The sequence below is a fragment of the Ruditapes philippinarum genome, unplaced genomic scaffold (assembly GCF_026571515.1).
Source record: "Ruditapes philippinarum isolate M1 unplaced genomic scaffold, ASM2657151v2 ctg14434_1_1_1_1, whole genome shotgun sequence".
In the NCBI taxonomy this organism is placed as follows: domain Eukaryota; kingdom Metazoa; phylum Mollusca; class Bivalvia; order Venerida; family Veneridae; genus Ruditapes; species Ruditapes philippinarum.
The window spans coordinates 1-15,056 of NW_026862535.1; the positions used below are offsets into that span (position 1 = coordinate 1).

Consider the following 15,056-nt stretch of genomic DNA (forward strand, 5'->3'; position numbering starts at 1 on the left):
GATCACAAGGATAAATTATCCCGAGAAAAATTTATATATTTTGCATTTAAGAAATATTGTGATTTTATTTTGTAGCAATAGAATAATAGTTAAACAGCTCGGTACATCCAACACACTGAATGGAAAAAAGTACAAAGCGTACTATTAGATGAATAGATGTACGGTTAGATTCGCGCAAAAGCATATACAACTTAAGGATTTTGTAGAAATTACCGATGATGCGAAAATGATAAACATATATCAGAACTACTCTATGGTTTTTTTTAACTTTAAATTGTTTAGAATAAATTATTATGTAGCATCCATCATAGTAAAATACCCCTAATGGTTTAGAGTACAATGCAATTCTATATGATCTATACAATGTTGGAAGTAAATCATATGTGCAATAGTTTTTAAAAAAAAAATACAAAACATCTGCGTAAGTTTCTCGAACGCAGAATGTTTGTTAAATGAACTGACTTAATATTGAACCATATGAAAATACAAATATTTAGGGTTACCTCTAGGCTCGAAACGAAACAAGAAATATTGAAAAGAAAACAAATGTCAGCCTATATTAAAACAAAACGTGGATAAATATTTGTCACAAGTTTATTAGTTATAGAACATGTTTCATGTCAAACCCTTCATAGCATAATTTTATTTAGTTTCGCCTATTGTTTTCTCGTTAACGGCACACGTTTTACTTTGGTATCATATGCTGCTTTAAATGTAATAACACTAACGTGATACCAAGATTCAATGATGACCGTCATTTGAACAAATCACCGGATGTTTCAAAATTCATTTTTTACCAGTACTTGTTAAATGTTGTATTCCGCTTGAGCTGGTGTAAGGGGCGTGGATGGTAGCTTGCAATTATCATCCTTGAACCCGCTCAATCAAACCGAGCCTGCCAAATTATTTGACTTTCCTTAGGGATTCTAAAACTCTTTGTGATTGGAGAAGCATATTTCCTGATATTGTTGTCCGTACGACTGTTTAGCCGAAATTATGTCTCTTTGGTTTTTGGGCGTCCATGGAAGTTTGGTTATGGTTGCTGACTTTAAAGCAATGACCCCTTCCCGCTGTGAGTTCGATTCCCGCAAGGAAATTTCAGATATTATCATATGGAGTAGCTAAATGTGATATATCAGAATGTCTTGTGGATCGTCTGTTGCCCTCCTATGCCTGAGATAATACATCGAGGGACACCTAAGGGTTCCCTCCACCAGTAAAATAGAGAAAATAGAATCCCTTATGGAAGCAAAATACGGCAAATTGACAATGTTCCAGGCTCGGTATGATTGAGCCTGTTCATGGACACTACGACATTACTGGAAAGTACGACTGGCATAAGCAGTATTCAATATTTAAACGTGTTATGGTCAAATTTTGAAGTTAAGATTTATAGTATTATTAATTAAAGCTAAGCAGTATTCAATATCTAAACATATTATGGTAAAATTATGAAATTTAGGGTAAAAGTATTCTCATGAAAGATTAAGTTTAAAGTATTATTAAATTATGTTAAAATGTTTACTAGGTACGGTAAGTTCAGCTTAATGATGCTAAAAATTTAACTTTTGAAGTGTAAAATCTGTTAGTTAACCTTCTTACCTTTAGTATTATGTAAATGAAACATTGTACACATTTATTATTTTAAAATCAGTTATTGTATTCATTATCAAACTTGATCACAATTTCAAGAATTTTGTATCCAATATAAATTTGTATAATGTATGTTGTGGTATAAAATTTACGCGGTATAATGAATTCGAGGTGCAACCAATTCGCGAATAATAGCGAAAATTAAAACATCGCAAAATACACAGGATTTACAGTATTATTGTTTCTGTCAACCTTTTTCTCGGTAATAATTGCAAACAGTGCAATATTGTATGAGGTATATAATTTTCTTAGCTTGAACACCGTGCAGAAATGTTTCTCCCATTGTGTCTTTCAAATTGTACCTATTTGCAGTAAGTAGCACGGTTAAACAAACGGATGTTTACCATGGTCCGTCAGTGCTTGCACAGCCGAAAGTATTTTGTTTGTGTAAGCGTGTGTGTGTATCTTTATTTTCTTATTTAATTTTTCTTTCTTTTTGAATAGCATCAAATATTTTACTTATAAAATGTACATTGTTAAAAAGGATGTAAGTTTTTTTTTTATTCACAACATTTTAATACTTATAATACAGCTTTACTGATAAAGGTATTATTATTCAGTCGGCATTGAAAGTGTTTTTTTTTTCAAAATGTCGCTTAGAACAATTTATGCTTCTTAAATGCTTATTATGTTTTCGATCCTTTCTATTATTTGCTTATTCTTGCAAAACATTAGCAATGATTCAACGTAAGAATGTTGAATAATTCCACTCTAAACCAGACAATTGGATAAAACTGTGTTAGATTTTGACAAGAGCTTTTACCTGTGAAAAATAATAATTTTCAGGACTTAACAGTTGTGTTAACATGTACGTCTACACTATCATCATGTTGTTGATATGGTAATATGTAGTCACGTAAGACATTAAGATGTGTGATTCTAAGTGTTTGAAAGATTGCTCTGTTTATGTGTGCTATTTGTGTTTTGTCATATATATCATATAATGTTTTGCTTGTTAAAGAATGGGGATAGCTTCTTTTTTTTTCTTCCACATACTGACTGAAAGTACAGCACAACATTTTCAATGTAGAATTCACTTGTAAAAATGTACTAAGTTTTAAAGCTTCGTCGATGCGATTTCCTCTAATATGTTCATATACTAAAATATGTACTGGATGTTTAAACTTTTTCAGCCAAAAGACGGTCATATCTTTCCAAAGATCCGCTTGACGTATCACAAATTTCTTCCAAGCTGAAAAAAATAATAAAAGTACTATTGATAGAATGAATGTCCCTAAAATGCACTAAAATAGTATAAATTGGCTAAAAATAGAATAAATAGTGCTTTGTGAATAACTGATATACTGGCACACACTATTCTATTTTAATCCTTGTATTTTGTATATACTTTTTGTTTTTGAGCAGTTAAATTCTTCGGTCCAAATATTAATTAAATCAAATGAAATTATTATTACTCTTTGAATTGAAAACATTATTGATAAAGAAAATAATCTATTATAACAAATTCATCCGACTACTTTCAAAGGTTATGGTATGTCCATTGACAATTAATTAATGGAAATGTTTAATTTTTTTTACCGTAATCTTTTAGAGCGATATAATGTTTATCTAAACGTAATATGACTTACAGAGCGAATATGCACTTTAACTCAATTTTCCGAATGGTTGTCAAGAATTGCCTAGAAGTTTTCAGTGTGGTAAGTGTTTGTCCAAGACTTTTTTTCTAAGAACAAGGGTAGCACAGTTCATAAATTAAGCTACAATCGTAAAATGATATTGAAAAATAAACTAAAGTACTTACTATTTCCGAAGTAAATGCCTTTTGAGAGAAAAGTCTTTTGTCTGTTCAAAGATGCTAAAAGTCTGTTATACTCTGCGTATATAGCCTTAAATGGATTTCTAATGATGTATATGGCTTTTACATAATCGTGATTTTGACATTCTTTATCACTCGGTTTAAATTGCATTGCATGCGTCTTAATGATGTAACGAGAGCCTTTTGAAGATGTGCAATTGACAATCTTATCTGAATAAGCCGTTGTTGTACCTAAATAAACAATCAAACAAAAGTGTTAATAATTATAATTCATATAAAATGATATTCACGTGTAAGTCGAAGAAGAAAATGATATATGCAGATGCTTGCAATAATATGTTATTTCAAATTTGAAAAGATTTTAAAAGGAAAGCACATCAAAGCAATAAGCAAATCTTGGATAAAATCAGGACTCAGAAACTGCAAAAATAGTTTAACAACACTTTTTTGCCGAATCTTATATTTTTCATTCAACTTTGTAAAAAAAAATAAGACGTCTTAAAGTGCATTTCGGTAGGTGAAAAGTCGAAATTTTACCATTCATTCATTAAAGTGCCTTGTGGACGCTTTTAATAGGTCGCTCTTACCTAATTTCTAACCCTGATCATAATATATTCGAGGTCCGATGAGATATAAAATTCTCTACTGTGAACACGATTTTTGTTAGCCAATCAGGAGCCAGATCTAACATAAAGTAACCTACGATCTTCCATCAGAAATCACCACCCTCGTGCATTAATGGTTTAATATTTAAAAGGAGTTAACTCGTTACTGCACAACATTATCTTTAAAATATTGATAAGAGATTAACCCATGATTATTGATAATCAGGAGGATCATAACAGTGCTCATGACAACTTATAAAATCAAGCGTTGTTTTTCTGGTTTTGTCTTTGGAGACAACAAACACACTTAAAATTGCACGATTTCTGAATATCTCATTGCTGTCTTTTAACCCCCCCCACCCCCCTCCTCCAACACCCAAAGAAAAATAATATTCGTATACAAAAGATAAATGACGCCTACGAAAGTTGTTTTAAAAATTGTACACCCATAATACCCATAACTATCGTAAACGCAGTATATATAATGGCAACAGCCTCTGTTACAAATGTGTAAATATCAGCAAAAAAAAATAAAGGGAAGATGATCAACAACTACTACTAACAGACATAACGCATATTTTCTTGCGTGGAATTTGTTTTTCTTTTACTTATTTTTAAAATTGTAACTGTATTTTAATTTTTAATACAATAAATACCTAATTTTTTGTCAAGTAAGAGTATTTTTTAATCATATTATGTAATAGAAAGAGCACCGAAACACGAGGCTCTCTGATTTGTACGAGGGGCGTAGCCCCCGAGTATTAATCAGATTGCCGAGTGTTTTGGTGTTCTTTCTCTTTTGTATCAAGGTCAAACATAACAACGCGTTCCCTGTTGTCACAATATGAAACCCCAGAAAGAAGTATCCAATGAACAATCATCTGAATATCATATTTCTGTCGTGTTTCCTTTCTCTGCCGTCACAATAAGTAAACCCCAGCAAAAATGAACCAATCAATTGGCGTGCTCAGGAGTGCGGGTAACTAATACCTGCACTCCAGTTAACGCACTGTGCATGTTTATGTATACGATTTAACTCTGACGCATTTTCAACAGAAAGGTCCCCAAACTATGATACAAATTTTTAATATTGCAATATGGCCTTTGTATCACATCAGCATATTGTCTTTCATTCGGCATATTGAAATGAGACCTTCACTTCCTCACTCCCAAATTCAGTAGCCACTACTGCATTATAGAAAAGACCAATTGTGTAGAAATAACTCTACTTCTTTTCCTATCATTTAGTCTTTTAGTATTGTATAAATGCCGTAGCAAAACATTTGTTCACAAATGCATTTTTTCCATTTTAGCTCTTCTTAAAAATACAAAACAAATCAACATTTTACATATAAAGAAGCATCTTCGGAGCGATATTTCATAACGTTTACATATCTTTAAATATAGACTTGATGTACGTATTCTTAAATATAGACTTGATGTACACACATGATATACACATCCTTAAATATAGAATTAATGTACATATTCTTAAATAAAGACATGCTGACTTTCTTTAAATATAGTCTTGATGTACATATCCTTAAATAAAGACACGATATAAAAATCCTTAAATATAGACTTGATGTACATAATTATTATTAATTATAGATGAGATGTTATAACATTTGTCATGATATTAAAAGTGATAATTGAACAATTTAAAGCGAAAAAATTGGAGATGCCGTTTTGTAATTTTGTTAGTTGCCATTTTTCTAAAACAATTCATTTTCGTTTAAATGGTTTTATTAGTCCATGTTAATTGAAAAAGCAGTGTTGAAAACCTTTCTCTCTGATTGAATAAAGGGACTGAAAATACTTTGAAAGATACTGTAGACCTTTTTTAAAGAGATTTTTGGTACAGAAGGTTGGCATATAATTGGTACAAGAGATAACATTAAAAAATCTGTTGGTTTTTTTACCAATTCTTGTAATTTTGAACATTGAATCGAAAATTCAGCTACATGCGTAGCAGAAAATTAAACAACATATTCTTTATCCTTAATATTTAGAATAAGCAAAAAAATCAAATTAAGGGCAAATTACTCCCAAACAAGACCGACGAGAAACATGTGTAAAAACTTATAAAATGTTTCTGTAATTATATTTGAAGATAATGCTATGTTGATAAAAAAAAAATCCCTGAAAAATAGTTTTATTCTGCCTATATGTTTTTTGTGAAAGATATATCTAACAGTATAATGAAAAACCATGGATTCATCACAGATTGTTTAGATGGAAAGTTTTATACAAAGAATGTTACCTGTAAGTATTTCTACAATCCGACGAGTCATTGTATTTCCTGAACCAGGAAAACTAGCAAGAGCTATAGGTGGCCTCTTAATCGTAGAGAGGGTTGCATGTGGATCACACTGTAAGCCACCAACAATGTCGTAAATTATCTCATTAAAAGTTTTATTTTCATTTTGTTTACAAACGATAAACAATTTTAATGTTTGTAATAATGTATAAGTTACCTGTGTATTTAAATTACTATGAATAAATTCAGAGCAGTTCTCTTTTTCTGTTTGCATCTTTTCATTTACATTTACATATACATGTATATTTTGTTCTCTTGCAGCTTTGTCTGTGTTGTTTTTTTCTGTTTCTATTTTTTCTATTCCATTAATTTCTATATAATGCCAAAATGGAAACTTAATGTTGAGATACACGAAAACCATGAGAAGAATGAAGAAAACAATTTTCTTTTTCAGCATCAATCCTGGGCAATATTGATGTGAATTCATAAAACTTTTGATATAAATGAATATCTTTGTACAAAGAATAGATCAGGTTACAGACGCGCATAAGATAAAGTTAGAATCACTACCAAGAAACGTTTTATTTTTATTAGCCAATCAAAATCATTGTTTGTTATTGCCTGCGGAGATTGTGCAATCACTAGTGCAGATCAGAGCAATATTATACTTACTGTTAGATATCTGGTGCTGATAATATCTTGCTGTTTCTGACAAATGTTTGATTGAAGTTGGTATTTAAGGTAGTCTTAAAATGTCTGAATATGTCTGTGTATAGAAGGGACGTGGTGAATACATACTAGTGTACAGAAATCGCAGATATCTGGCACTAAGGACGTTTTACTATTTCTGTCAAATCTCTGAGTTAATGTTTAGTTGGAGTATTTTTAGGGATAGATATTTGAAATATGTTTGGTTACGTCCTTGTAAGAGTCGGATCGTAATGATAGTAATATTTACATGTATTCAAAAATCTCAGATATCTGGTACTGAAATGTTCTATTGTTTCAGTAAGACCTCTCGGGCCAACGGTTGATGAGAACTAATATGTTGATTGAAATAAAAGATAACAGTTACTAGTACACAGAAATCTCAGATATTTGGTACTAAGGATGCTATGTTTATTTTGACAAATGGTTAATAAGGAACTATTTTTATGTATGTTTGAAGTATTGTTATTTTTGTAAAGAAATATAAGGTAAGAAATTGTTGAAATGTAAAAGCAGGGGAATGAAAGATAGATTTAGCTTTGGATTGATATTTGGTTGAGAATAGTTTTTGAAAACAAATAATTTGTAATTGGAATATATATTTTTGATTGATTATAGAAATAAATTAAGATTGTTGATTTGATTTCGTTTTTCTAGTTATTTTCCGATCACAAGGATAATTATCCCGAGAAAAATTATATATTTGCATTTGAGAATATTGTGATTTTATTTTGTAGCAATAGAATAATAGTTAACAGCTCGGTACATCCAACACACTGAATGAAAAAGTACAAAGCGTACTATTAGATGAATAGATGTACGGTTAGATTCGCGCAAAGCATATACAACTAAGGATTTTGTAGAAATTACCGATGATGCGAAAATGATAAACATATATCAGAACTACTCTATGGTTTTAACTTTAAATTGTTTAGAATAAATTATTTTGTAGCATCCATCATAGTAAAATACCCCTAATGGTTTAGAGTACAATGCAATTCTATATGATCTATACAATGTTGGAAGTAAATCATATGTGCAATAGTTTTGAAAACAAAATACAAACTAAACTATAACAAAAAATCTGCGTAAGTTTCTTGAACGCAGAATGTTTGTTAAATGAAATTTACTTAATATTGAACCATATGAAAATACAAATATTTGGGGTTACCTATTTGTAGGCTCGAAACGAAACAAGAAATATTGAAAAGAAAACAAATGTCAGCCTATATTAAAACAAAACGTGGATAAATATTTGTCACAAGTTTATTAGTTATAGAACATGTTTCATGTCAAACCCTTCATGGCATAATTTCAGATATCATAAGATATGTCCAGATAGTTTCTGTCCCTTTGCATCATTTTTGTTTATTATTTTGTTGATTTATAGTTTTATTTATTTTATTTATTAATATTTATTTTTATTGTTTTTGAATTTGTTTATATGGTACACAAAATAATTTTCTAGATATTGCAATGTAGTGATACACGGATCTTTCAGGCATTACACCATTAAACGAGAAGGTCAACTAGCATATACACGAGATATTTGAAGTATTTTCCTTTCTTTTTTATTCTTCTAAGACGATTTCAAAAACATTAAAGAATATGTTAAATATGAACTGCAAATGGTTAAGTGCGTTATGAGTAATCATTAAAATATATGCTTTCATTTCTTATTGAGAAATTTGGCTTAGGCTTTATAGAAAATAAATTTCTAATTACCTCCCTTTTTTAAAATGAAATGTACATTCGGTAATATTTTTACAAATAATGCTCTTTGGAACTTACAATATTGATAAATATTCATTTGACCATCATATTTTTGATATAACACCACAAAAATGAGTAACAGGATTTTTAAATTAATGTTGATGAATACCATTTGATTGTTATTCAATGGCTGTCGAATAATGTTTTAGGGAGTGCAGATATTGGACATTAGAAAAATATACAAACAAAATATTTACAAGTGTAATTTTCACTGACGAAATATTTCTTATATCATATTTACTAATGATATATTTACTTATGTAATATTTATTAGTGTAATATTGACTACTTCTCGATTTGTATATCATTACTTTACTGTTATAGTTACACAACAATGATGAGTAAAAACTTGAATTACTTATATATGCGCAGCGTTCGCGTAGTTGTAGCAAGCCTTCCACGTGCGTCATTTTTCCCGCGCTTCAACGAAACAGGCAAACATTGTACATGTATAAAGTTGTACAAATTCTTATAGTCTATTCATATAATAAATCAATTATTGACTAGTGTGCCATTGAATATGATGTGATATTCACTGGCAGAAAGCCATATTGACCTCGGCTATCGCCTCAATCAATATGTCATCTGCCAGTGAATATCACATCATATTCAATGGGCAATTCAAATCCACAATGTACCATGTTAATAATACAGTAACACTATCCAGTATCCGAAACTTAATGGGCTGATGACTTGTCGGTACTTGACCATCTTACTTTTTTGTTTTATTTGCATTTTGTACCAAAATCATGGAATAAAAATATCTAAAATTTTGTTGATGTTTTTGGCGCAAGATATTAAGAAAATAGGAAATTTTAGATTAAATTTGACACAAATGACTTTATTGTCTGTGTCAGTAACATTTTTTTCTTATCCGTCATAACTAAAAGCATATCGTGTGCTTCAGATTAATGATTTTTTTCTCTGTTTTTCATTCAGATTCCAGCTCCCATTGTATAAACGTTGGTCATTCAACCACAGTATTAAATCCATTGTTAAGTTTACTTTTGGGTTAATATTTGGTTAATGAGAAAAACGAAGGCATTCTACTACAGGATTAAAACCATTGTTAAGTTTACTTTTGGGTTAATATTTGGTTAATGAGAAAAAGGAAGGCATTCTACTACAGGATTAAAACCATTGTTAAGTTTACTTTTGGGTTAATATTTGGTTAAAGAGAAAAAGGAAGGCATTCTACTACATGATTAAAACCATTGTTTAGTTTACTTTTGGGTTAATATCTGGTTAAAAAGAAAAAGGAAGGCATTCTACTACAGGATTAAAACCATTGTTAAGTTTACTTTTGGTTAATATTTGGTTAATGAGAAAAAGGAAGACACCTTCTAGAAGATGGCCACAAGTTAATTGATGACAACCTAACCACAGTTTGCTCCATAGGTTGTCACTATATCCAAATATAACAAGTGCTTGTTTTGTTAATGGCAGTGTCTATGGTGCTACAGCAACAGGAAAACGATTCAAATTTGACATTTATAATAACTAATATATACTTTCATTAACACATGAAATAAATTAAATTAAAATTATTATTATTTATTTCTTAAAGCTTATTTCATTTCCTTGTATGTTAAGATTTTTCTTTCTTTTACCCCCTTTTTGTATGAGAATTTGTCTTCTGGTATTTTTCTATATGTTTTTTCTTACATAATGGATGTTGTCACAAGTTCCTTTTTTATTTACTTATTTTCCTTAGTTTATTCATGCTTAAATATAATTTTGATTTATTAAGGTCTGAAGATTATTTATAATTGTTTCAATGGAGTTTTGTATTAATTTCAGTCAGGTGTAGTTATTTTGTACAATTGATATATTTTTCTGGTCCTTCGGGATCATTGATGCTAGCACTATTTAGTGTTGAGAATTTAGTACCGCTCAAGCCGGTGTCTGTTATTTTCATGTAATTTTGTTGTGATTAATGTTTCCGAGGGATCACTTTGTTTCCATTTTTTCACAACAGCATGCGTTAATTGCCGTGTGGCAGCTGTACAAAGTTGCCCCGTACTTTACTTCGGTGTTGTTATATTTTTCTGGTCCTTCGGGATCATTGATGCTAGTACTATTAAGTGTTGAGAATTGAGTACCGCTCAAGCCTAGGGTGCGTGAGGGATTCTGGAAATTTTATAATTTTACAAGTATCAGTTGATTCAATAAAATTTCTACTAGTTCATGTTTATGCTCCGAACATTGATAGTCCTAATTCCTTTTTTTTTAAATGATGTTTTAGATTCCTTTAGTGATAATGATTCAATATTTTTGCGGGGACTTCAGTCTTGTTCAGAATCCAGACTTAGATTACCACAATTATAAATCAAAAGTTCATAAAAGTAAGGCTAGAATTTTTTTATTAGAAGCTATTGAAGACAAAAATCTAAAAAAACCTTTTATAGAATAACATGGTGATGTTAAAAATATACATAAACTAACTCTATACAATCAGGTTGATTAGATTTTTTCTTGCAACAAGTTATCAGTTTGAACGTAAATATGACATAGATGTTAGTTATAGATCTAAAATCCTTGAATTATATATTTGGATATTTGTTGTTTTTTTTCCTTTCAGTCATGAAAAAGGATTATGGAAACTTAATAATGCTCTTTTACATGACATTGATTTCCTTGATACAATTAATAAGAAAATAGATTAAATAAAATTACAATATTGTTATAGATTATATTTTAGATATACAAAAAAAAGTTACAGATTTTGTTCTCAATGCTGAACTTTTTTTAGAGACACGTTTAATGGAAATCAGACGTAACACTAGCTCATTTAAGGCTAAAGAAAGGGATGTTTATGAAATAAACTAATGGAAGAAATAATTCATATTGAAAAAAACAATTGAAAATAAACACTAACTTTTACATTTACGAACTGAATTGAATGAATTAAGATGCAGTAAAATTAAAGTATGATGTCTCAGGATCAATCAAGAAAACTAGAACGATATGGTCTCTGTTACATTAAAAAAAACATGACAAAATGATAAAGTCCCAGATATGATGGATTTGCAGTGAACTTTTTAAAACCCTTTTGGAACGGTATTGGACATTTTGTTGTGAAAGCTATTAATCATGCATATAATGTTAATTTATTGTCTAGAAATAGGAAATTGGGAACCATAAGAAAACAGGCCAAAACATCCTTTTTTAAATGGAGATCAATTGTTAAATATAGTATATAAATCAGCTTAAGGTAGTAAAGCAAATAGACTGAAAACTGTTTAAGATAATGTCGTGTCAAAATATCAAAACTTGATTTGTGAAGAATAGATTGGTGAGAATACTAAAAAGATATATGATATAATATTTTTATTTTTTTTAGAAATGTCTCTTGTTATTTTGTTTTGGTACTATGTTAAGGAAATGGATATCTCGGTGTTAATACAATGTATCAGTAGTACATCAAATGTTTTTCATAAACGAGTTTGTAGGTAAGACTATCCAATTTCATCATATATTGTCATTTAATGTGCAGAGATATTAGCAGTAAGGATAAGAAAATTTAAGGATGTTAAAGACATATTGATAGATGGGGAAAAATATAAAATTTCTCAATTTGCAGATGAAACATCACTTCTGTTAGATGTTTCAGAAAAATCTCTACATACTGTTTAAAAGCTTTTAAATAAGTTTACAGAAATTTCTGGATTAAAGATAAATGTTGTCAATGGAAATAAACAGGGGTGAAACACAGTTCAAATTATTAGGTTTAATATTTGATTTTGATTTAGAAAAATCGTTGACCTTAATTTTAATGAAAAATTTCAAAAAGTAAAAAAAAAATAGTATTAGTCACTAGAAAAAAAGAATATTAATTCCAAAAGGAAAAATAACTGTTATGAATTCAATATTGCTTCCCTTATTTACCCACTGTTTCACAAGTATACAAACACCAAAAACTGTTGTTTTTTTTTTAATACTTAATGACCTATTTTATTATATTTTCATTGGAAAGCAAGGTTGATATTAGATATTATAAATGAACAGGGTGATTTTGTATATTTAATATATTTAGAACAGGTCTCATGCAAACCTGGGAATTTTTTACTTTAGCTACAAATTCACTTTTGTTTGAAATAAAAATTGTTGACAATGAAATGTGTACATTTTGTAAATGCTTTGAAGAAACATTGTTACATTTATTTTGGGAATGTCAGAAAATGTAAAGCCTGTTTCATTACCTGATACAGAATTTGCATAATTTTGAGGATGCTTTTTGTTGTAAATCATTCACATTAGGTTCGGAAGCTAAAGATTTTTAATATGACATATTGTTTTTTAGAATTGAAAAGATAATATTTATTTGTCAAAAAGAAAAATATAGTTGATATTAATATATTTTATAGAAATTCAAATTTGACAGATGGTGAAAATAATAGATGGGCAATTTTAAGATTCTGAATTGTTTAAACTACACTAAATATATGAAACACAACTTAACCTCGTTACAGATTAATTGTTTAATATTAAGTAAAGTTTTTATTATTAATATTTTTGAAAAATAGATGTGTTCATTGTATATATGTTTATATTTACGTACATGTATATACTGTATGTGTGTTTGATAATATCTACACTAATATGATTATTATGTAATATATACATTGTTTATTAATAATGTAAGGTATGATGGAGGATGACCCCGACCCCCCATACCTCATTTACGGGGTAAATAACGGGGGTTACCCAGATGGGGCCCCAAACCTTTTTTAAAAAAAGATCATCTGGGGAATCACGCAGCACAATATAGAAAAGCCTTGTTAAGACTGTACAGGCAATATTTTCAACTCTAAAAATGGGTAATCTTGGGACAAAATCTGGGCCACAGAGCCCAAATATGGTAAAACCTTATTAAAAGAATAAATTTAACATTTTCAGCCTAAATATCTTAGAAATTTGTCAGGAAAGTTTTTTGTAGATGATTCGAATATGGGTCATCTTTGGTCAAAAACTAGGTTTAACTTGTTTATATTAAAACTATTTCAGATATGAACGTTATATAATATCAATTTCAGATTTTTATATTTTATCTGCAATCCATTCATGGCTTAAAATATTATTTTAGAGCCTTAAAAAATTTTGCCCTCTTGTTTGTAGTAATTGTTATTTTAAATGAATGAAGTAAACATCTGTTTCCAAGGCTTTCTTTGCTTTATTTCATAATCAGATAATTTATATAATTCATATACTATTCTTAAAGTTATGTGAGCCATGAGCATTACTCCCATTCAAAAATAAATAAGTGTAATTTTTTAATATATTTATTTTTATTATTTCCCGTTGTAATGAAAACAATTGTAATAAAAACAATGAATGCTTATTTTATTGGATATCATTCTTTCTTAGAGCCCGATTATTTCTTTCATTTTTATTCCATTTGTTACTTGAAAATAAAAATAAAATTAACTATATTTTAGAGAAGAAATAAAAATTATTATAAATTGACAAGAGAAAAATATGAAATTTTTACCATAGGTGTTATATAATATTACATCCCCAAAATAAAAATGAAGTGTCTCTGTATCAAAAATCACAAAAATTCGAAATGCATACATTGTATTTGAAAAGTATAGTGCTCGTTGCAATAAGCCTATGGAGAAACCTATGCTGAAAATTCATGAATGTTACATTGGTAGACCTATGTAGTGGTATTGTATATATCTTGTTCCATTTCTATTATGTATCTTTTTCTCTTTCCCAATTTCTGTAATTTCTCTTAATTTGTATTTTTACCTTTCATCATTTTCAAGTTGTTGAATATTATTTTTAAAAGTATATTTATTGTTTTTATTGAGTAGCGTATTTTGTTCTTTCATATAAATTGTGCTGCTTTAAGGTTTCTCGAGATATTGGTTTGGTATATTGTTTATAAGCATAAAGTATTTAGATTATCATCATCTTGTATTCCGTATATGTCTTTATGGTGATCACATTCAAAAAAATCTTTTTTTCCTCAATGTAATCATAAATTTTAAAATATTTTATGTAAGGTATGCCATTATCATGCCATGGCTCATAGAAAAGACATCTGGACACAAAGTGATCAGTCAAAGCAAAATGACATGAAAATTGCAGACTAGATTTGATTGAGTCTGTACATGAGGGATAATGAATAAGTGCAACATCCCTCAACCCCCTAGCACCGGCTTGAACGGTACAAAATACTCAACACTTAATAGTGCTGGCATCAATGATTCCGAAGAACCAGAAAAAATATAACAACTCTGAAGTGAAGTACTGGGGCAACATTTTACAGTTG

At 29.4% G+C, this 15,056-nt stretch overlaps 1 protein-coding gene across 1 annotated transcript; it reads right to left on the reverse strand.

Moving 5' to 3' along the window:
• Nucleotides 1–1,596: 1,596 nt before the first annotated feature.
• LOC132719390 (sialate:O-sulfotransferase 2-like) lies at nt 1,597–6,807 on the reverse strand. The gene is made up of 3 exons (XM_060703151.1): nt 6,299–6,807; nt 3,416–3,661; nt 1,597–2,845 (listed from the first exon to the last, which is right to left on the reverse strand). Exons 1-3 carry the CDS (start codon nt 6,780–6,782, stop codon nt 2,436–2,438), a joined length of 1,140 nt encoding a protein of 379 aa, XP_060559134.1. The 5' UTR covers nt 6,783–6,807; the 3' UTR covers nt 1,597–2,435.
• Between the last annotated feature and the right edge of the window lie 8,249 nt (nt 6,808–15,056).